We start from the raw sequence: 23,620 nt of genomic DNA on the forward strand, positions 1-23,620 counted from the left end.
AGAAGCAAAACTGACACTGGTGAACACAATGCAAGATGAGGTAGGGAACTATGTCTTAATGTTGATATAAAGTGAGAGAACTAGCCCAATGGCTAGACATATTCAGTAAATGAGTACACATGTTCTCATGGAGAATTGTTGCCAAAACTTAAGTAAAATTCTATTATTATGATTCAGTGGGACAAAAGCTAGTTATAATTGATTTGACCCAGACATTAATGTCACATTTAATTTAATTTTTGAAGCCCATTTGTTAAAAATAAATTATTTATTTTCTGAAATGCATTGGTTAAGAAGTCTTAAGTTTATAGCTTAGAGAGTGAAAAAGGAGAGCATGACTATATACTAAAATCATATTCCTGAAAACATTTTATCAGTGAGAAAGCGAATAAAAAATCAGAAATAAACTTTATTTTTATTTTTATTTTTTTAGTTTTTCGAGACAGGGTATCTCTGTGTAGCTTTGACTGTCTTGGACTCACTTTGTAGACCAGACTGGCCTCAAACTCACAGTGATTCGCCTGCCTCTGCCTCCCAAGTGCTGGGATTAAAGGTGTGTGCCACCACACCCAACCCTAAACTTTCTTTTAAGACAGAGTCTTACTGTGTTCTTCTGATTTTCAACTTGCTGTGTAGACTAAGCTGGCCTCAAACTCATGGAGATGCACTTGCCCCTGCTTCTGCGTCCTCTCTTAATAAGATGTATGTCTTTAATTCTGACTCTTTCTTGCTAGGATACCAAAGAGCAACACAGATAGAGTCCTGTTCATGCTTTACCCAGTGCTTTTTGTTAATACCCTGCCAGTGAAATTGTGTAAGGGGAACAGTGTCGACTCATGATCGTGTGTTAATGGCACCTACATAATAGCCATCATGAGGTTTCATGTGTGTGTGTGTGTGTGTGTGTGTGTGTGTGTGTGTGTGTGTGACTGACTGACTGGCCTTGCACTTTAGCTCTTTTTGCTTGGGTAATACACTACATGTCTTGATTAGTCATGGTACTTTAGCTGTCTATGAGATATCAGACAGTATTGCTACAAATACTCTTTTGGACATGAATACAGATGAATTACTCTTTACATTTATGTGAAAAGATTTAGAAATCATAAATGATATCTATTAAGATAGAAATATTGTTTTTTCAAGATATGGCTACTCTGTATAGCTTTGGCTGTACTAGACTCGCTTTGTGGACCAGGCTGGTCTTGAACTCACAGAGATCCACCTGCTCCTGCCTCTGCCTCCCTGCGTGCTGCATTACAGGTGTGCGCCACCAGGATCTGTCCTAATGGAATCAAGTTTTCAGGAACATGAAACAGCTGTTTAGTCACTGTTATCTCAAACTTACTGGGAGCAAGGAATTGTGGTTTTCACTGTACAACCTTATTTTGTGAAGCTTGTTCCTATTTCTTGATGCTATTTTAACAGCTTTTTTCCAATTTTATTTTCAGATCATTCTTTGCTAGTATATAGTGCAGTTCATTTTGTACACATCCTGTTAATGGAAACAGGGCCTATAAATTTATATGTTTCATTTATTAGTTCTAAAAGTTTTGCAGTAGATTTTTTTTTTTTACCATTTTTTATATACAAGATTATGCCATTTGTAAATAATTGATTCACTTGCTCATGTCAGTTCTGGGCAGCTGTTACTTCTTTTTCTTGGTGAGCTACCATGGCTAAAACCTCCAGTGTAACATTGAATGTAAGCAGTGAGAACAGATGTGTTTTTGTTCCTGGTCTAAGGAAAATTTTACGCTTTCCATCATTAAGTATAGGATTCCCCCTCCCTTCTCCCTCTTTTCCTTTCTTCTTCCTCTTTCTCTGTCCCTCTTTCCCTCTCTTCTTTCCTTCCTTCCTCCTTTTCTTATATGGAGACTTGGTTTTGTAGGTCATCCTGGCTTGACTGGAACTCACTATGCAGAGTAGGCTAACCTTGAATTTGCAGCTATCCTCCTGCCTCAGCTTCCTCAGTAATGGTAGTATAGGCATGTAGATTTTAGGTTTTTCACAAATGCTCTTTACTAAGATGGGGAATTATGGTTTGATTCCTAGTTATTAAGTAGTTTAAATCATGAGTCAGAAGGGATTTGTCAAATGCTTGTTTTCTTTTTCTTTCTTTCTTTCTTTTTCTTTTTCTTTTTCTTTTTCTTTTTTTTTTTTTGTTCTGTTGAAATAATCATAGTGTTTTGATTTCCATTGTGACAATTACTACATTAATTGATCTTGAGGTTTGACACCATTGCTTTCCTAGTTGCCTTGTATAATTGTCTTTACATATGCTGAATTGAGTTTGCTAATATAGATTTTTAGTGGTCTTGGTTAGAAGAGTTATTGCTTTATGTTTTTCTTATCTGTTTGTGGTATCAGGCTTTAAAATAGAATTTAGAAAGTAGTGCCTCATGGTTTGAGAAGAAAGCCATATATATGTACATATACATATGTAATATTTTAAACATATATATATATATATATATATATATATATATATATATATATTCTAATCTTTTCTTAAAGAAGCTAACTTTACAGCAGAATGTAGAAAGCAGTCATCTCTAAATGTACTCTGGACAACAGGGAAGGCTGTGATGAAAGGAAACTGGGAAGACTTTGACAAACTCTGATGGTGTGCTAATGGAAAACAGACCAGTGAGTTTGCTCGGAGGCAGAATCTCAGAGTCAGGTCTCTGGAGCTGAGTATAGGAGAGCGAAGGCTTCTGGGTGTTGCAGGCTTTAGGAGGTAACTGCATGGAGCAGAAGAGACAGTGATCTCAGGTCTTGAGTTAAAACAGGGCTTCATTGTTATCAGTGGCACTGCACTGGGGGTAGAGTTGACATTTGGAATAGAGACTTGGGGGGAAAAGAAGCTTCCATTTTCCATCTGTGCACGACAAGAGTTTATCCTCCCACCGGCAGCTGTGGCAGGATGAGAAACCAATCCACTGCCCTCCCCGGAAGCTGACCCTCCAACCAGGAGCTGGGGATAGAGCCAGGTGTTCTTGGTTGTAGGAGTCTGTGGTTTTTTCTGTGTGGATGAGCTGGGACCAGAGAAGCAGGACTGGATTCCAGTACACATGCAATCACTATGTTGACCAAATCCCACCAGGTTTTCTTGAGTAAAACTTCCTTCGTTTGTTCTGTTTCCTTGAAGCCACGTCAAAGCGTTACTGAATTTAAGAGTTCTTTTTCAAGTTTCACTGGCAAGCGAGTCTGCAGAGTTTCTCCTCTGATTCATGTATTTTCAGGCTACGCTGAGATTAACTGTGTTTTCTTTATAGGGACACATGGAAGGAGAGGTGTGGGGTTTGGCCACACATCCTTATCTGCCCATCTGTGCTACTGTAAGTGATGATAAAACCTTAAGAATATGGGATCTCTCTCCTAGTCATTGTATGTTGGCAGTCCGGAAACTGAAGAAGGGTAAGAGGCTCTCAGACTTCAACAAAGATTAAGCTGTCACAGCTGCAAATAGCCATGGAATTCCCTCTTCTTCTTTAGGCTGAACCCATGACATTCCAAGGGCAGGGTGATGGGAGAGATCCAAGGCAGGCTTACTTTATTCAGTTTTATTATTTTAGCTTACCTGCTCTTTTAGCAGTGTAATACCAATTGGAGTGAAGTTAGTGTGCCCTCACTTGTCAGTAGTGTGCCCTCACTTGTCAGTAGTGTGACCTCACTTGTCAGTAGTGTGCCCTCACTTGTCAGTAGTGTGCCCTCACTTGTCAGTAGTGTGACCTCACTTGTCAGTAGTGTGCCCTCACTTGTCAGTAGTGTTGCCCTCACTTGTCAGTGGTGTGCCCTCACTTGTCAGTAGTGTGCCCTCACTTGTCAGTGGTGTGCCCTCACTTGTCAGTAGTGTGCCCTCACTTGTCAGTGGTGTGCCCTCACTTGTCAGTGGTGTGCCCTCACTTGTCAGTGGTGTGCCCTCACTTGTCAGTGGTGTGCCCTCCCTCGTCAGTGGTGTGCCCTCCCTTGTCAGTGGTGTGCCCTCACTTGTCAGTGGTGTGCCCTCACTTGTCAGTGGTGTGCCCTCACTTGTCAGTGGTGTGCCCTCACTTGTCAGTGGTGTGACCTCACTTGTCAGTGGTGTGACCTCACTTGGCAGTAGTGTGCCCTCACTTGACAGTGGTGTGCCCTCACTTGTCAGTAGTGTGCCCTCACTTGTCAGTAGTGTGCCCTCATTTGGCAGTAGTGTGCCCTCACTTGGCAGTAGTGTGCCCTCACTTGGCAGTAGTGTGCCCTCACTTGGCAGTAGTGTGCCCTCACTTGGCAGTAGTGTGCCCTCACTTTGGTAGTAGTGTGCCCTCACTTGGCAGTAGTGTGCCCTCACTTTGGCAGTTGCCTCAGTTCTGACTTGTAGTAATTGCTTCTGGAGCTCTTGGTGAACAGGTGGCATTGCTTGGCTTCCACTGCTCTCTTTGCTTTTCCCTACCGCTCTGTAGTTTACCAGCTCTGAGCATGTGTCCGGTGTACTTGGAGTCATCCTGCTTTATGCTTCCCGAGTATGTGGCCTCTTATTTTGTGCTAGTATTGAAAAACTATCTGCCAGTGCTAGCGGCGCCCACATTAGGTTGCAGGCAGGACTTGTGATTCTGTATTTTTAGGTTTAAATGCTCCTACTTAGTTATCTTTATTTTATTCCACATTAGTTTAAGAGGAGAAGTTGGTTTTTCTAATTTGAAAGAGATATGTGTAATTTTTTTTCTTCTTTGAGACAAAACCTTCCTAGCTGCCCTTGAACTCAGTACAGACCAAGCTGGCCTCAAACTCACAGAGATCCACCACCTCTGCCTCCTGAGTGCTGGGATTAAGGGTGTGAGCTTTTACACCTTGGTGGTATTGTGACAACTGCTTAAGTTAATGTAATAAGATTATAGGTGTCATTCTGAGTTTATTATGAGACAGTGATGTAAATGGGCTGTCATAAAAAATTTTGACAAATGTCTCAATTTTATAGCAATCAAAGAATAAATAAGGGTAAATATACAGTATGGCTTAATTGTTATATTCTTAAAGTCCAAGGAGTGAATTATTCTGAATTTTACCAGCCTTTTGCGCTTCTCTCTTTAATGACACATGGGAACCTTCCTTCCCATTAACAGCTTCTAGTGCTGTCATGCTAGTGCCCACCTGCAGTCAGCAGAGGTAGCATGCTTTCAAGTTTCAGGCCAGGCGGGCTGTACAGTAAGACCCCGTCTCAAAAACAAAACAGAAGCTCTTTTGTATCTGTGGTTTCAGATCTTTTCTTTTTTTAATTGTTAACTCAATCCTTTATATTCACAATACACACCATATCTGAAATGCATAACACAGTAATTTGATATTCAAACAGCAGCTGACCTCAACATCAAGAATGTTCATATTCTTTAGCCAGCATCGTGGTATCTACTTTTTAAAAATTAATTATTTATCTGTTTTACGTCTCTATCACAGCTTCCCCTCTCTTTTTCCCTCCCAGGCCCTCCACCTTACCTCCTCTCCACCGCCCTTCCCTTTCTCCTCAAGGAAGGTTAGGCCTCCCATGGATGTCAACCCTCCTTGGCATATCAAGCTGCAGTAGGACTAGGCTCATCTTCTCCTAATGTGGCTAGACAAGGCAGCCCAGTTAGGGGAAAGGGATCTAAAAGCAGGTGACAGAGTCAGAGATGGCCCCTGCTGCTGCTGTTGGGAGTCCCGCATGAAGACCAAGCTGCACAACGGTTACATGTGTGCAGTGGGTCTAGGTCCTTCCCATGCTCTCTGGTGGGCAGTTCAGTCTCTGTGGGCCCAGGTTAGTTGATTCTGGAGGTTCTCTTGTGGGGTTCTTGACCTCTCCGGCTCCTTCAATCCTCCCTAAACCCTTTTCCTCAGGATTCCCCAAGCTCCGCCTAAAGTTTGGTGTGAGTCTCTGCATGTGTCTCAGTCAGTTTCTGGATGAAGCCTTTCAGATAATAGTTTTGCTAGGCTTCTGTCTACAGGTATAGCAGAATATCATTAATAATGTCGGGGGTGGGCTCTCCCTCACCACATGGGTCTCAAGCTGGGCCAGTCATTGGTTGGCCACTCCCTCAATTTCTGCTCCATCTTTACCCCTGTACATCTTATAGGCAGCACAGATTTTGGGTGGGAGGTTTTGTGAGTGGGTTGGTGTCCCAATCCCTCCATTGGAAGTCTTGCCTGGTTACAAGAGATGGCCATTTCAGGTTCCGTACCCCCCATTGCTAGGAGTCTTAGCTAGGGTCACACTTAGAAATTCCCAGGAGTTTCCATTGGCTTAGGTTTCTAGTCCCAGAGATCCCCCAGCCCCCACCATTGATTCCAGTTCTTTCTCCTGGTGCTGTCTTCCTCTGCCTTCCCCAGACTTGATCCCTCCTGTTCCCGTCTCTATCCTCTGCCCTCTACCTCACCAGTCCCCTCCATCCATCCACCCCTGAGGTTTATTTTAGTTCATCAAGTGCACCCCCTTGGGCCATACTTGCTATTTAGTTTCTTTGGATTTGTGGATTATAGTATGGTTATCATGTACTTTATTGCGAATAGCCACTTAGATTTTAATTATAACCAATTCTGAATTTTTGTAGAATTCCTGTTTTTTAATCCTTGCTATCTTTTCACGTCTTTCTTCATTCCAGCCCCTCTCTCTCTTTGTAACCCCACATCTCTGTGGTCTTTAATGGTGAGCTCACGTTTATAAGCTCTCTCCCATAGTTATTTAATCTGTTAGCTCATTTTAGTATTTGTCATTTTTTTTCCTGCATCAAAGCCAAGAATCATGGGTTTACTTAAGTTGAGGTCTCTGAAAATAATTTCTCAGGCTATCAAGGGTGACAGTGTGGAGCTATGTCTCTCTGTAACAAAATAGCCAGAAACAAAATAGCATATAAAACACTAGCTTGGAAAGGTCTGGAAATTGGAAGTAATGAATGTGAATACGTAGCACAAATATTTTCACACATTGCTGATGCAGAAAATGCTTTTTCAAGAGGAGCTAGTATGAAGCGGAGTTGTGTTCTGTTAAGGGATTCTAACATGGCGTTAAGCACAGGGTTAAGAGAGGGGCACTTGGGAAGAAAGACACACCCAAGATCATGATCGTGGGCTTCTCTAAGGGAGTCAACTTCACTCTTTTCTTTCTTCTCTTTATGTTTTGTTTTATTTTGCTTATTTGAGACAGGGTTTTTTTTTGTGTGTGTAGCCATGGCTGTCCTGGAACTTACTCTGTAGATCAGGCTGGCCTCAAACTCACAAAGATCCACCAGCCTCTGCCTCCCTGAGTGCTGGGATTAAAGGTGTGCGCCACCATCTGGTTTCAACAGCTCTATATACCATTTTGGAGTTTGAAGCTGTTATGTGCAAAGACTTGCTAAGAAACTTCATAATCATAGGGAGATTCCTGAGGGACCCAACAGGATTGCAGTTTATAAGGTAAAAGTTCAGGTCACAGGGATGTAGGGAAGTAGAAGCAATAGTCTTGTTTGAGATTCCCAGAAGGCATCTGGGGAAAGACTAAAACCTGATATGAGGCCGTATAAGGTTCAGCTTTAACCTTAGTTCATTGGTATTTTGACTTGCTTATTTGAAAGTATTCATTAAAAAAAAAAAGAAAAAAAAAGGAACACTGTCTCTATGTTGACAACTCACAGCAGGTGGCATCTATTGTGCTGGAATTTCACTTCTTAGTTGGCAAGAGGCTTTAAGGAGACTCTGGGCTTAGGGGCTCCTTTTCCTTCCCACATCCCTGAAGTGTTCCTTGTTTTTGTATCATGCTTCAAACCTATGGATTAGGTTGAGCTCACCTCCTCCTCTGTTCTCCTCACAAAGGATGCTTTGTACTCTCTGTCTGTCCCTCCTGCCCTGGCTTCCTCAGAGCTAAAGTCATATCAAGTCACCACTTTCAGCAGAGAATACAAAGGTGAATTGGGTGTCCCCAGGCCCTCTGCCCTGTGTCATCTATACCCAGGCCCTCTCCATTGTGCTGTCTACAATGGAGGCGAATGGTTTGGATGGCTATTTTGTGGTTTACAAACATGAAAATCTTTTTGTCCATCTTTGCTCTGGAGAATGTTGTATTTTGACCCAAGCTCTATGACAGACAAGACAAGGTGGTTGTGGGAGTTCTTCGGAAAGATGAGCATTTCTTTCCACAGCAGCTAGCTGCTTCAGGTCAGACTTCTCGGATACAGAAAATAAATAAATAAATAAATAAATAGCAAATTGTGAGTGCTGGCAAGCAAGACTCAGGATCATGAAGTTTGAGATCTCAGCCTTGTCAGAGTCCAACCAAATGTTCACATTCAAAATTTCAGTGTTTCCATTTAGTTTTCATAGAAGAAATGTGGTGCGGATGTGTAATTAAATTGGCATGATCATTTACCAGCAAAGTTAAATTTGTGTTTAATTCTTTTGGACCACTGGGTGTCAGGAATCCTTTGTACTTGCTGTGGAAGCTTTGACTACTCCAGCTCGTGCTGAACCCTTTAGACCCGATCTGGTTACTTCTCTCTGTAAATGGTTGATGTGCTCAGAATCTCTTGCACTTCACCGTGTAATCGCTATTAGCACAGTGTTCAAAGGTGGCAGCTACTTAGCCCCCCAAGGCTTTAGATAGCAGCCAGCAGCTGGACATAACTTGGCTAACTGTGGTGCTTGTGCATGCTTTCGATGACTAGCATTTCATTTCCGGTTGGCGAGGATTCAGACTGCTCAGCCCAAAGGTTATAAAAGGCAGTTAACTACTGAAGGCATGAGAGAGGACTCTGGAGGGTGTAAAAGGAGCAGGTGAGGAAAACAGATGTCCCTGTAGGGACAGAAGACAGTGGGAAAAGGAATGAACATAAAGAAGCACGGGCTGTCTCAGGGTGAAATTCAGGTGTCTCTGGAGAACCGGCCTTGATGCCACTACACCCTGTGCCTCCTGCCAGTGGTAAAAGAGTTTCCAGAAGATGTGGGCCAGGCTAGTCTGGGAAAGCCTAGTCTGGGAAAGCCTCTGCTGTGATACCACCCTTGTTCACAGCCCCACCCCAACCCCTGTCAATCTGTCTGCAGGCTCTAGTGCTCTAGAAGAAAGAAGCAAAGCCCCTTTCTTCAGTTTTGCCCTTGCTGTTTCCCTCTGGTAGTGGACTAGGGACCGAATTAGTGTAGAAGGAGTCAGGCAACAGGAGGAGTAGCCTGTTAGATACATGGCAAAGGTCAGCACACTGGCCAATAACTAGAGTACTATGTGGAGTACAAGGTTGTGGGGAGATGTCTCCAGCTTCAAGTCCTTACACGGTTGGATTGAGGGCAGTCCATACTGGCTAGCGTACAGTGTAGGGGTTCGTATGAGGCCCATTGTGCTTGCAATTTCCAATTATACAATTTCTGCCATACAAATAAGGGCAATACAACTCATAGTCATGCAAATAAGAGCAGTCCTGACCAATCAAATTCAGTCCTTGTCCTAGTTTGGATTCTATTACTGTGATAAAGACCATGACCAAAAGCAGCCTAGAAAGAAAAGGGTTTACTTCTGCACACAGCAAGGATAGTCAGGGTAGGAACTGAAACAAATCCATGGAGAAGTACTGCTTACTGGCTTGTCCCTCTGGCTTCCTCAGCCTGCTTTCTTACACACTCCAGAACCACCTGCCTAGGGCTGGCACCACCCATAATGGCCTTGGCCCCCTACATCATCAATCAAGAAAATGCCCCACAGGCTTTCTCACAGGCCAGTCCAGTGGCAGCATTTTCTCAGCTGAGGTTCCTTCTTCTCAGATGACTCTAGTTGGTGTCTAATTGACAAACTAACCAACACAGTCTTGACCAGAGGTTCAGTCAGTCACACAATAACAGGTTTCAGCTCTGTCATGTCAAGTAGAAGGTTCAGATTTCTGGGCCATGCTTGTGGGAAGTTCCCAGTGGAGATCACTGCATCATCTGCAGAGTCTCTTATTAATGGCTTTCCCTCCAGAGTACCATTCTTAGCCAAACCAAAGTTGGCTGACAAAGCAAAAAGTGTCTATAGGATTCCACTTTAATATCATGTAACGGGGAAAAGAAGCATGGATTTGGGGTTAGCTGGTAATAAATGACCACCACCTACGTACTCTCCAGCTCCCATGTTTGTACCTCTAGTCTGTCCTCCCGAGAGGTATTAATATGTCAGACAGCTCTCCTGATGCCTTCCACTGAAGTTCTTTTATGCATCCTTAACCAAAGGGATACACAACACGTGTACTCATCTCAGTAAACGACATCACTGTTGAGGAAGAAGTGTTATCTGGACTTTTGTCTTTTTCTCTTACTCCACACCCCTTACTCAAGTCCCACCAAGTCTGTCTGCATACTTGCCCGTTCCGGTTCCTCCCACTGCCGCCATCGTACCCTAGGCCATCGCTGTCTCTTGACGCTCGAGTTGCAGCAGTTATTCCTGGATTTCTCATTACCAATGCGTGCTTGATAATTAGATGATTGACCATTCCCAGTTCAGTCAGATTTCCCTTCTGCGCCAGCCTTTTACATGCTAGTACTGAACATGTTGGGTTTTGCCTGAGTTTGCCATATCTCTTACTATCAGGATAAGGATAAGCACATTATTATCTTTTTATTCATCAGTGTAGCTCTGATGAAATGAAGAATAACATCATTAATAATAAATGATATTAATATTACTCATGTATAGTTTTGAAACAGATCTTTCTAGCTTAAGGCAATAGTTGCCTAGCTTCCCTTTTAGTTTCTGAAGCATTTTTACAAAGATGGCCTCATTTTTAAATTTTTGATTGGATAGAACATTCAGACAGCACTCACCTCCCACTCCCACCCTCAGTCTTTTTTTTTTTTTTTTTTTTTTTTTTTTTTGGTTTTTTGGTTTTTTGAGACAGGGTCTCTCTGTGTAGCCTTGGCTGTCCTGGACTCACTTTGTAGACCAGGCTGGCCTCGAACTCACAGTGATCCACCTCCCACCCTCAGTCTTAGATCATTGGCTTTATATTGGTTAAATTTTCTTCCTATTTTGCATCACTTTCTGTTAAGGTAAAGAACAGTACATTTTTGTTAAGTTTAGAAGCCAGTTTGTTTTTAACAGAGTTTCTTGACTTCTTTTTTTATGTTGATTTGAGGCCACAATGCATACAGGTTCCTCTTTATAATTAAATGTCGTTAAAGCACATACTTTAAGCATACATGTGATAGTAATTCCCTGATGGCTTCTCTTCTTTTTCAGGTGGGAGGTGCTGCTGCTTTTCTCCCGATGGAAAAGCTTTGGCTGTCGGTCTCAATGATGGGAGCTTCTTAATGGCAAATGCAGACACTCTAGAGGACCTGGTGTCCTTTCACCACAGGAAGGATATTATTTCAGATATCCAGTTCTCACCTGGTAAGATTGTGTTGACATAATGTGTAATGTTTTTCTAACGTTACCTCAGACCATACTTTCTTTGTCTCTGTCTGCCTGCCTCCCCGCCGCCCTCTGTGTGTATGGTATTTCAGTGTGTGGTGTATGTGCATGTGTTGTGTGTGTGTCCTCATAGAGGAAGGAGGTGTCCTGCTCAGTCATCATCCACTTACTCCTCTGAGGCAGGCTCTCTTACTGAACTGGAAGCTAGGCTAGCCAGCAAGCTCAACAGTCCTCCTGTCTCTATCCGCAACAGTGTTGGGGTCACAGAGTGTAGCCAGGCCCGGCTTGTTACATGGGTGTGAGGGTCCAAACTTAAGTCCTCACGTTTGCACTGACTGTCTCTCCAGGCCCAGAATTTGACTTTTTGCTTCAGCAGCAGGGTGAGGTGTAAGAGCCCTGTACTTGCCAGATGCAAATGTCATATTTAATCTTAATCGTTATGCCACTATTTATCCATAGAACTTGGACCAGGACACTTTAGGTGGACTTTAGTTTTCATATTTGTAAATAGGGGTATATAGCTATTTTTTGGATATGGTAATTCTTTTGAAAGTGTGTAAGTTTTATGTTACTTTGATTCCCTGTCTACTACACAGCCAGCTACAATTTAGGAGTTACTAATTATAAGACAAAAATATCTTAATCATTGATTTTGGTCCATTTTCTTAAATGGGAGAAGGATTGATTGTATCAAAATTGGATCATACATGACTCTTTAAATTTTGCTGTCTACTAAACCTATGTGTTATATTAAAATATACTTATTTTGCTATTAATATTCTTGAAGAAATATATTGTCATTTGATATCAACATATATGCCTAATTGTAGTATAGCTTATGAGACACTTAAGACTTCCCTCCAAAATAGTAAAGTTACCTCTAGTTGTAGAGTTAAAAATATCTTGCTCAGATAGGAAATGCCAAACAAATGTTTCTGTTGTAGGTTCTGGGAAATACCTAGCTGTGGCATCCCATGACACCTTTATAGATATATACAACGTGATGAGTAGTAAGCGAGTGGGGATATGCAAAGGAGCGACCAGCTACATAACACACATTGACTGGGACACTAGAGGTAAGACTTGAAGTAACTTAATATTGATAAGAGTGTCACGTGCTCTGGTATCCCTCTTTAGAAGAACAGGAGTGATTCAGCCCAAGGTGAACGCTGTACAGGGTTAGACTTTTCAGTAGTCCATCTAATGTCATTCAAATGAGAGTACAGTTGGTGATACAATGTTAATTTTAAAGTAACCAAATTTTATACAATAAAGAGACTTAGTCAAATGCCCTCATTTTTGTCAGTTAAATTTCACTAATTTGGAAATAGAAATGTTAGTGAAGCACCTCTTCTGTTATTTAATTTATTTTATATAAAGTTTATTATTTAATATGCTATATGTTTTAAAAATCACTATGAGTTTATGTGGCACAGTATTTAATGAGTATTTCTTTGCAGAATGTATAGCAAATAACAGTGTTTTAAAAGTTTGGACAAATGCTAAATATTTTAAATGCCCTCATTTAAAGGATATCTCACATTTTTAGTTTTCCAAATTTCATGTTGTAAGTTAAGGTTCCTAAAGATCCTTAAACTGTATACTTTTATGTTTAAAACTTTGCAAGCAGTTTTAACAAAAAATAAGTTTCTTTCAGGGTACACACCAACTAATGTATCTATCTACATAAAAATAAACCTTTTATGAATGAAATTATTTAGTTGTAGGGAGATCAAGAGAATGAAGTTAATATATTCACTGTAGAGGAAGCTGACCTTGGGCCTTGCACATGCTATGCAAGTGCTCTACCACTGAACTGTGTCCCCTACCCCATTTCTTATTTTTAACTTCCAGGCGGAGTCTCACTAAATCCCACAGTGTTGCCTTGAATTCACTCTATAGTCCAGGCAGTCCTTGAACTTGTGAGCTTGCTGGTGTAGTGGTAGCCTCTTGAATGTCTCAAAATATAGGCCTTAAACTTAATTTTTCCTGTAAAAATGTAAACAAAACACAAGTATCCATTTAAAAAAAACATAGCTATCACTTCATAGGGAGTAAAAGACATTTGTTCTGGAGCTAAATATGAGGGACCATAGCCTGGGAACACAGACTCAGGTTACGCCTAATACCATGTTCCATGAAGTAACAGTTACATGAAGTTTATATAAAGCTTATATAAAGTAACTTTATAAAACAAACAGGACATTTTAAAAGTACATTTATTAGACCAGCACCATTTGTTGAAGATGCTTTCTTTTTTTTCATTGCACAATTTTGGCTCTTTGTCAAAAATCAAGTGTCCATAGATGTGAATTTATAGGGGCTCACAGAGACTGAACCACCAACCAACCGTGGAGCTTGCATGGGACTGACCTAGGCCCTCTGCACACATGTAACAGTTGTGCAGCTTGGTCTTCTTGTGGGGCTCCTAACAGTGGGAGCAGGGGCTGCCTCTGACTCCGTTGCCTGCCTTTGGGACCCTTTCCTCCTCCCATAGGAGAGGAGGTGCCTAGTCTTATGCAACTTGATAGCCAGGGGAGTTAATATCCATTGGAGGCCTGTGCCTTTCTGAAGAGAAGGAGGAAGAGGAGATGAAGGGGGAGGCGAGGAGGGTCTGGGAGGAAAGGAGGGCGGGGAAACTGCAGTAGGGATGCAAAAGAAAGGAAAGAAAGAAAAGAAAAAGAAATAAAGAAGGAGGGGCTAGAGATATGGCTCAGTGGTTAAGAGCACTGACTGCTCTTCCAGAGGTCATGAGTTCAATTCCCAGCAACCACATGGTGGCTCACAACCATCTATAATGTGATCTCATGCCCTCTTCAGCCCTGTATACATAATAATAAGTAAATAAATCTAAAATAAAATAGAGAACCAAATAAAGGCTCCAGAGGCCCTGCTTATAAAAAAAAAAAAAAGAAATAAAGAAGGAAGAAAGGAAAAGAAGGAAAGAAGGAAAGGAAGGAAGGAAAGAAAATACATTTGTGTGTAGCTCAGGTGGGTGGGTTATGCAGAGAGGGAATCCACTGCTGTCTGCAGACATTCTTAGTCTTTGGGTTAGTGGAAGCTAGGCTTCTGACTGCTTATTCTAAAATGATTTAGCTAATAGTCACAAGTAGGTCGCAGGCAGAGGTGAGGAGGAATCACTACTTAGAGGACTGAACAGCCCTTGATAAGTTGTCTCCAGACTGGGACGTTCCAGCCCTCCCTGAGGAATTATACAAGTTCTGATCAGCTACGAGAGGTTTATCACGTGTTATGTTCTGTTTTCTTTCTGGGAATGTCAGTTCAAAGTAACGCTATCTTCAATTTTTAAATTTTCTTTTAAGGAAAGCTTTTACAGGTCAACACTGGTGCTAAAGAGCAACTATTCTTTGAAGCTCCCAGAGGAAAGAAACAAACAATCCCCAGTGTGGAGGTAGGAAGATGGTGTTGCTTGTAGAGATGTTTATGTGACTGACAGTGGCCGCAAAACTGAGGTCTCCTTCCCGTCATCCAGCTGCATGTGCTGGCCATTCTTCCTCACATCATTTGAGTAGATCTTTGGGGAAGTTTATTTTACTGGGCTAGATAGAAACAAAGATGAGTAAGGGAAAAGAGATACTTTTTAAAAGAAGGAATATGGGCCTGATGGTGCAGGCCTTTAATCCCAGCACTCTGTAGGCAGAGGCTGGTGGATCTCTTATGAGTTCAAAGCCAGCCTGCTCTATGTAGTGAGTTCTAGGCCAGTCAGAGGTTACACAGTGAGACCCTGTCTCAAAAAGGAAATCAAATGAATGTGAAAATGTGTCTAGGTAGCTTGAATGGCTGTCCTAAAAGGTCAAGAAGCATCCCCTGGTAAATAGAGGACATGCATCCATGTGTGCAGCATATTTTGAAGCCAGTGGACCTAATATGATTGTTCTGGTAGGTGTGTATGGGGTGGGAGATGGGATGGAGGGGTCAGGGAGAGGAGAAAGGAAAAATCATTCTCAGTCTTGTACCTGATAATATCACTAATTTTTATTTGGCATGACCTAGGAAGAGATGCTCAGCAAATTTAACATGAAAGGGGCTTAAAGAAAGTGGCTCTCAGAGTCCCTATCCTAGACTGACTGGAAAACATGTTCATGATGAATTAGTAGAGGCTAAGATACTCAGTGGCAGTGTTTTTGGCTAATCTTTGGGAAGAAGCCGTTTCACGTATCACTGTATGCTCAGCAGCTAGGACATATATTATGCATAGTAAATGTGTCCTGAATGGTCTTGGTTTTGTTTTTGTTTTGTTTTGTTTTGAGACAGGGTTTCTCTGTGTAGCCTTGACTGCCCTGGACTCGCTTTGTAGATCAGGCTGGCCTGGAACTCACAGCGATCTGCCTACCTCTGCCTCCCGAGTGCTGGGATTAAAGATATGCACCACCACGCCCCTGCTGTCCTGAATGATCTTATGCTGAAATTCTCTGCAGGACACTGGGCTGAGAAGCTGTAAAGCTGGCTGAGGATTCAGCAGTTTTCCTGCTAAGTCTTTATTGTACCAGAAAAATGTTCAGACTTGGTATATTAAATATTAGAAACTTACAGCAGTTTTTTTTTTTTTTTAGGTGGAAAAAATTAGTTGGGCATCATGGACAAGTGTACTTGGTTTATGTTGTGAGGGAATTTGGCCAATAATTGGGGAAGTCACAGATGTAACTGCCTCTTGCCTCACCAGTGATAAAATGGTCCTAGCCACAGGGGATGACTTGGGATTCGTGAAGCTGTTTAGATATCCAGCTAAAGTATGTATTTCTCTTTAACTTGTCTAATGATGCTGTAATGAAAATGGTGGAGGGAGTAGAAATGTCATTGTTTTAATAATTATAATGCATAGATAGTATGTAATATTATATCACTAGAGGTTTAGAATTGTTTTCCCTGTGCTTGGCATCATATTTATAGCTTTTATCTAAAATAACTATTATAATTTACTAAATTGTACCTTGGTTTATATGTTATATTGTACAGTGTTTTCATTATTAAAGAAATAAATATCCTTCCCTCAGCATTCCTTTTATCGGTATTAAATAATTTTATAATAATTATAAGTATAAATTTAACTTAAATATATGACACCAAGAGTCAATATAAGAGCCGGGCGTGGTGGCACACACCTTTAATCCCAGCATTTGGGAGGCAGAGGCAGGTGGATCTCTGTGAGTTCAAGGCCAGCCTGGTCTACAAAGTGAGTTCAGGACAGCTAAGGCTACACAGAGAAACCCTGTCTCAAAAAGCCAAAAAAAAGAGGGGAGGCAAAAGAAGCTTTATAGATGTAGGTTTTACATTAGAAAAGAAGGCAATTAAATATTAAATATTTAAATACCTATAAAATTAAATAACATTGATTTTATGTGATGATTTTTTTTCTGAAACCAGATAGTACAGATTTTTTATAGTGTTATATAACCTGTCTTGTTTGTTGTTCAATTCCTTTCTTTTGCTAAGCTCTATTCATGCTATTGTAAAACATCAGGCTTCTGCTTACTATGAAAACAAAACTTATGTTTATAGTACAAGTTAATTTGCTTCCTAATTGCCATAAATTAAGTTATATACTGCAACCTAGCATTACTATGAACATAAGCAGTTTGAAGTGGGGTGCTGAAATAGTACCATGATATTTATTTAGTTCATGGTGGCCTCAGCTGCCCATACTAGCATTTGAAGATTCTGTTTGAAATGAAAACATAGGTTTGAAACTTACTGGGAGCTCAGGCGCTCAAGAAGCCATTCCAGACCTGGGGATGTCAGTTTGTAGTACGGAGTTTACCCAGCCGGTTTGATTCCCAGTAGGAGAAGTGGGGAGAGGAAGGACGGAGATGACTGTTGCAATAACCACAATCTTAGAGAAACCCTGGGCCTTGACGACAGACTCATCCTCCTTAGGAAAAAAAAATCTTTATTACATTTATTTGTGTGGCGGAGCGTATGTGCCTCATGGCCTTCGTGCATGTGGAGGCCACAGGACAACTTGAGAGAGGAGGTTCTCTGCTTCCTCCCAAGGGATTCTGAGAATTCAACTCTGAATACCAGGCTTGGTGATGTAACTTTATCTACTTAGCAATCTCACCAGCCCCCTAATTTCTGTTGTCTCCTCTGTGAGCCCCCCGAGAATTCACTAACTTTGCTACTCACTCACTATGTTTTAATTTGGTATTTATTTATTTGTGTGTCTGTGGATGTGGATGTGTGTGAGCATGTGTGTGCCATGGCCGTGGAGGTCGAGGACACTTGCTGAAATTGGTCCTCTCCTTCTAGAGATGCCACTCATCATCAGTCTTGGCAGTGAGCACCTTTGCCTACGAACATCTTCCCGATCCCTGGCCTTTATTTAAGAAACTTTGTTAACAACTTTGAAAAGATGTTCACTTAAAATCTGTGTATAGTGTATTGACTTCAAATTTACTTGTATAAATAAACTTTCCAGGGTCTAGAATTTATAGTTCTCTTGGTATTTAAAAGGGAAAGGCAGATCTGGAGCATGTGGTTCCACAGTAGAGTGCCTACTGCGTGCCTAGCAGGTGTGGGACACCAAAAGATGAAGCAAAGAAAGAAACTGTGTGTAGTGTTTACCAAAGGAAGCACAGCCAACTGAAATGAAATGTAACTGTGTGGACTTATTATAGATACATTATATATATTTAGCTCAAACTTGAAAAATAAGGCTCAGTACTACAATTGAGAAAGTATGTTTGAATTTGTTTTACCTTCAGGGAAAATTTGGAAAGTTTAAGAAATACGTGGCTCATAGCACACACGTCACGAATGTTCGTTGGACTTACGATGACAGCATGCTGGTTACCCTGGGGGGAGCAGACATGTCCTTAATGGTGTGGACAAATGAAACGGAGAGCTACCGAGAAAGAAGGTCCTGTGATAGTGAGGAGTCTGACGTAGACTCTGAGGAAGATGGAGGTAGGCCATTTTAAAACATCTTAACAAAAATATAGAAAAAAGGGCTCCATTGATTGAAACTACAGAAGCTAAACATCACAATCATGTTTGAACAATTGTATTATTGGTGTTTGAATCAGTTTTACAACAAAAGTGTTTTTGTGATTCATAACTGGCATATATTGATGACTTAGATATTTATTATCTCTAAGACAGGCAATCATATTTTAAGTAAGTGCTGTTAAAAGCTTTTATATCATTGAGCTTTATATTTTGAAATAATTTCAATTTTCTTAATGTGTCAGTAATATCAGTAATTATATACTTTTTTCCTTTTGGTTTTCCAAGACAGGGCTTCTCTTTGTAGCCAGTGCTGTCCTGGAACTCACTCTGTAGACCAGGCTGGCCTCAAATTCCCAGCAATCCACCTGCCTCTACCTCCTGAGTGCTGGGATTAAAGGCGTGTGCTACCAAACTTGGCTAATATCAGTAATTATAAATACACAGGATAGCTGGGCGGTGGTGGTGCATGCCTTTAATCCCAGCATTTGGGGGACAGAGGCATGTGGATCGCTGTGAGTTCAAGGCTAGCCTGGTCTACAAAGTGAGTCCAGGATAGTCAAGGCTGCACAGAGAAACCCTGTCTCAAAAAACCAAAAGTTAAAATAAAATAAAAAATAAAAGCACAGGATAAATAATTAAACCACTCACAGTTAGCAGTTGAGGGTATATACTAATGTATGCGTATATACTTATATACATAATATTTTTAATAAAAACAGAATAATTGACCTCATTTTTGTAGTTTCAGTAATGTACAATTAGTGATAATTAATAGACATCATTACATATTATTAAATATTCTTCACATAAATTTTTCTAGTTGCATATTTAGTAATGTGCCTTTAATAATTTATTTTATATTGTTGGAAGAAGATGAATTTATAGGATTGTAAGTGATCATCTATTATCACCTAATAGCATTTATTTTGATGACAGGCTATGACAGTGATGTTACACGAGAGAATGAAATTAGTTACACCATCAGAGCCTTATCAACTAATATTCGCCCAATGTTTGGAGTCAAGCCTCATTTGCAACAAAAAGAGCCATCAGTTGATGAGAGGTAATAATCAAGTTTAAAGATTTGCAAGGAAGGGCCGGGCGATGGTGGCGCACGCCTTTAATCTCAGCACTTGGGAGGCAGAGGCAGGCGGATCGCTGTGAGTTCGAAGCCAGCCTGGTCTACAAAGTGAGTGAGTCTAGGACAGCCAAGGCTACACAGAGAGACCCTGTCTCGAAAAACAAAACAAAAAACAAAAACAAAAAAAAAGATTGGCAAGGAAAAAGAGACTGATATAAATTTTTGAATTATATCTAAATAGGTTTCTTGTAGAAGCAGTTGTGATCCACTGTTAGAAATTATCCTTAAGCGACTTTGGTGTTGACACTCTTTGTAAGGAGTTCAGGGAATGTTACATAATATACAAGTACTATGATTGAACTAATCATTAATTTTCTGACTTTCGTCAGTGTGTGATAGATTGGGGAAGAGATAGAGGTGTGACTCAATCTTTAAAAGCCCTGTCTGCATCCTCAATGAACAGGTAGCTGTCATTATTTCAAAAATTTTACAAAAAGACAGTTTGAAGTGTAGCCTGCCTTTAATGGAAATTACTTGCCTTGATGTGGAATCAACATATGCAGATAAGTTTATGAAGTGTGTTTCTGTGCATGCATACATGTACATGTTTGTATGGGTGTACATGTATACACATGCCTGTAGAAGTTAAAAACAGACCTTGTCTGTTGGCTGTTGTTTCTCAGGAGCCATCCATCTTTTTCATCTTTTTGGTTTTGTTTTTGACAGTCTCTCACTAGCCTGAAATTCCCCAAATAGGCAAGTCTGGCTGGCCAGGGAGCGTCAGGGTTAACACCTGGGTCTTTTTCCTGGGTTCTGAAGATTGAATTTAAGCCCTCATGATTATAAGACACTCACATGGGGTGTCTCCCTAGCCCAGCACAGAGCTTTTTAGTAAAGTCTTCGCTATGAAGAGTTTAACCTAATGTTTTCCAAGTCAAGGAGAACAGTGAAGAGGCATTTGGGGGTTGGGGCTGTAGCCTGGTGATAGAGCACTTGCCAGTGCAAGTGAGGCCCCGGGCTGTGCCCTCAGAATCACAAACAGAACAAAATCAGCCTATGGCATATTCTCCCCTGGTGAAGAGGTTGAAATAATACAGTGCATTATCCAGAAACAGTGAGAAACACAGCTGTGACGGTGGGTGGGCTAGCAGTGACTTCCAGAGAAGCCTGTGACAGGGGAACTTTATTATAAGAAGTTCATATCTGATGGAGGGAAAGTGAAATGTGGGTTTAATATTCAAGAACAGGGATGAAGTTAGGGGTGAGCTGCACCTAATAATGGGGAAGGAGACTGTGAGGCATTCTGAGGACTTATGGTGCCACAATTCCTAGGGAATGCAGCACCTTTCTGCTTCAGGTATCCAGTGTCCATAAAATACCCTAGGTAACAACAGTGGGCAGACATCTGCAAAAGAGCCAGAGAGGGAGTGTGCGCATGTGCTGTGTTAATAGGCAAAGTATAAAAGCATTTTCAGGAAAGTCGTTCATACTGTGATCTGAATACTTGTATTACATTTCAGGATGAGGCAGCTTGTTAGAAGATAGTGTTTAGAGCTGGAAGGATGGCTCAGCAGGGTAAGAGCACTGTCTGCTCTCCCAGAGGCCCTGAGTTGAATTCCCAGCAACTACATGGTGGCTCACAGCTAGGATCTGATGCCCTCTGCTGGCATCTAGGTGTTTGGGTAGATAGAGCACTCATAAACAAACAAGCCTTTTTTTTTTTTTTTTCCTTTTTTTAAAGAAGATAGTGTCTAGTGCTGGGTTCATACATTTGGAGCCAGCCAAAAGGATAAAATACCCATTTATGTCATTTACCAGCTGGGTGACCTTGAAAAATATTCATCTGTCCTTAGCTGTTTTCACTTCACTCGCAGAATAAGAGCTGTAATACTTACCTGTGGATTATTTTCAAATGCTAAATAAAATAATCAACTCTTGAATAAGTCAAATATTAAGGATTAATAAATAAAGCTTTGCCACTGACACCGCTCTCATTCAGTGAGATAGAGTAGGCTGGGCGTGATGCTGCACATCTGTAACTCCAGCACATGGGAAGGAGACAAATCTTGGCGAATATGAGGATAGCCTGGTCTACAAAAAGAGGCCAGGCCAGCCAGGGCTCCAAAGTGAGAGTCTGTCTCATGAAAAAAGAATGAGTAACCTAAAATATTAATCCTCAAATAAATATTCACAATGTAACGAGTACTACCTAAATATTTATCAATTACAGGAATACATACAAATGAACAAATATGGGTTTTGTAAATGGAATACTTGAAGAATTATTATTAGTATTATTAGTATTTAAGGGAACTTCTGTATCCTAAGTAATAAAAAGTCAAAAGGGCCATAATCTATTTTATAATTTATATTGATTTTTTCAAAGAAATGTTATCATTCATCAGATCAGTTTATTATGTAACCTAACTTTACTCTAGAAGCCAGGAAAGCAGATTCCCTCTTCATTGGTGAATCAAGCCACAAGATCGCAGATGGAAATATTTTCCTTTTTTGAAGAACTGTTTAATGCTGTCATTACTGTAACCATTTCTGTTAGTTCTTTTTTTGTTTGGTTGTTTGGTTGGTTGGTTGTTGTTGGGGTTTTTTTTTTGTTTGTTTGTTGTTGGTTTTTTTTGTTTTTTGTTTTGTTTTGTTTTTGAGACAGGTTCTGACTTTGTAGCCTAGTCAGGCCTGGAACTCACTGTGTTTAGTACCCCAGGCTTTCCTCAAATGAATACTTTTTCTGCCTTTGCATCTTCTGGAAATATCTTTTTGTTTTGTTTTTGTTTTTTTGAGATAGGGTTTCTCTGTGTAGCCTTGGCTGTCCTGGACTCACTTCGTAGACCAGGCTGGCCTAGAACTCGGTGATCCACTTGCCTCTTCTGCCTCTGCATCTTAAAGGCTGGTATTACATGTGTAAGCCACCATGCCCAGCTCTAGTTTGGATTTTTTACAGCTAACTTCTCAGAATTATTTCTGAATTATTAATTTTTTTGGTGTTTCATTTTCATTTCTGTAGGTGCCAATTCTGCTATGTTCTTTTGAAAATGCTGAGACAGAGGTCACTAATATAGCTCAAAATAATCATTTTCCCAAAAAAGGATAAAATAAAAGATTAAAAAGTTACTTCTTTTGCCAGTTTTGAATATATTACTCAAAGTATGCTTTACTTGTTTAAATAGTTGTTTCCTATTTTAATGATAGTCATTAAATATTAGTCAGTTAGCTCAGAAGCAGCTAGGTAGCCAGTTATCCATTAAAGGAAATGTTTCTGATGACAATTGATTACTATTATATTTAGTTAATACTTGGTGGATTTTTTTTCTAAGTGATTTTAATAGTGATATGACTTTTTGAATAAATATAGCAAATATTTTATATCTGAGATAGTTAATTTTTAACTGAATTTCTAGTATTTTAATTAAAATATTTGAAATTGTTATAAAATTAGAATTTTTGTATTAAAGTTCTTTTGATGTTACTTTTATTCTGCTTACTTATTACTGTATATATTCACACAATCAATTTCTTGTGTGTTTCCCCACTCTCTTTTCCTTTCAAAGACAGGGAGTAGTAAGGTAAGTGATTTATTAAAGAACGTATTCTATTAAAGTGTTTTTTATTCTGTTTTGATCCTAAGAGTATTTTAAGATGTTAATTTTTCCTATAAAACATTGTTACATTTGACAAGCATAATTAGAAAATGAAATGTAGTTGTTATTAAGAGAGTAGGCCTTCATTATGAGTTAGTTTTACAAATGACTTTTCATGGACTGGAAAGATTATTCAGTACTAAACATTTGTTTTGTTTAATGGTATTTACTATACACATTCATTTTAAAAATTAAAATTTGGTAATTATGGTATTTTTATATTTAACAATATTACATGGATAAGGAAGGCTGTTGGAGTGCTGGCTTGCAGCTACCTTCAGTGAGATGAAAATCTCTTCAGAGCAATTCTAAAGGAGACAATATGGAAATGAGTCAATTTTAGAAGTAAGAGAAGATCAAAAATTCTAAGAAAGTGATGGGAGATGAGGATGAAAAATGCACTTAAGACCAAATTGTTCAGAAACCCAATTGGGTATCCTTGAATAAATTGACAGCAGAAATTATCTGAGAAATTCATTATGTACTTTCAACAGAGTAATATACGCAAAGATGAGTCCAGAGTGTGCCTTTGACCTCTGAAGAGGCCCACATAATTTTACATGA

The 23,620-nt window shown here is 40.2% G+C and overlaps 1 protein-coding gene across 9 annotated transcripts in view; it reads left to right on the forward strand.

Moving 5' to 3' along the window:
• EML5 (EMAP like 5) overlaps window positions 1–23,620 on the forward strand; it is a 117,686-nt gene that overhangs the window by 59,959 nt on the left and 34,107 nt on the right. For 8 of the 9 annotated variants that reach the window (XR_014781267.1, XM_084792959.1, XM_084792961.1 and 5 more), the window contains exons 21-28: window positions 3,279–3,420; window positions 11,183–11,335; window positions 12,301–12,432; window positions 14,680–14,768; window positions 15,931–16,107; window positions 18,079–18,280; window positions 19,259–19,385; window positions 22,967–22,981. Coding sequence is in view for 8 of the 9 variants with exons in the window: in XM_084792959.1 (XP_084649085.1) it covers window positions 3,279–3,420; window positions 11,183–11,335; window positions 12,301–12,432; window positions 14,680–14,768; window positions 15,931–16,107; window positions 18,079–18,280; window positions 19,259–19,385; window positions 22,967–22,981 (1,037 nt within the window). In the remaining variant the exon portion in view is untranslated. The remainder of the gene's footprint in view (window positions 1–3,278; window positions 3,421–11,182; window positions 11,336–12,300; window positions 12,433–14,679; window positions 14,769–15,930; window positions 16,108–18,078; window positions 18,281–19,258; window positions 19,386–22,966; window positions 22,982–23,620) is intronic. The other variant, XM_084792960.1, reaches the window with a different exon arrangement.

Source organism: Acomys minous (genome assembly GCF_964271855.1).
Source record: "Acomys minous genome assembly, chromosome: 8".
In the NCBI taxonomy this organism is placed as follows: domain Eukaryota; kingdom Metazoa; phylum Chordata; class Mammalia; order Rodentia; family Muridae; genus Acomys; species Acomys minous.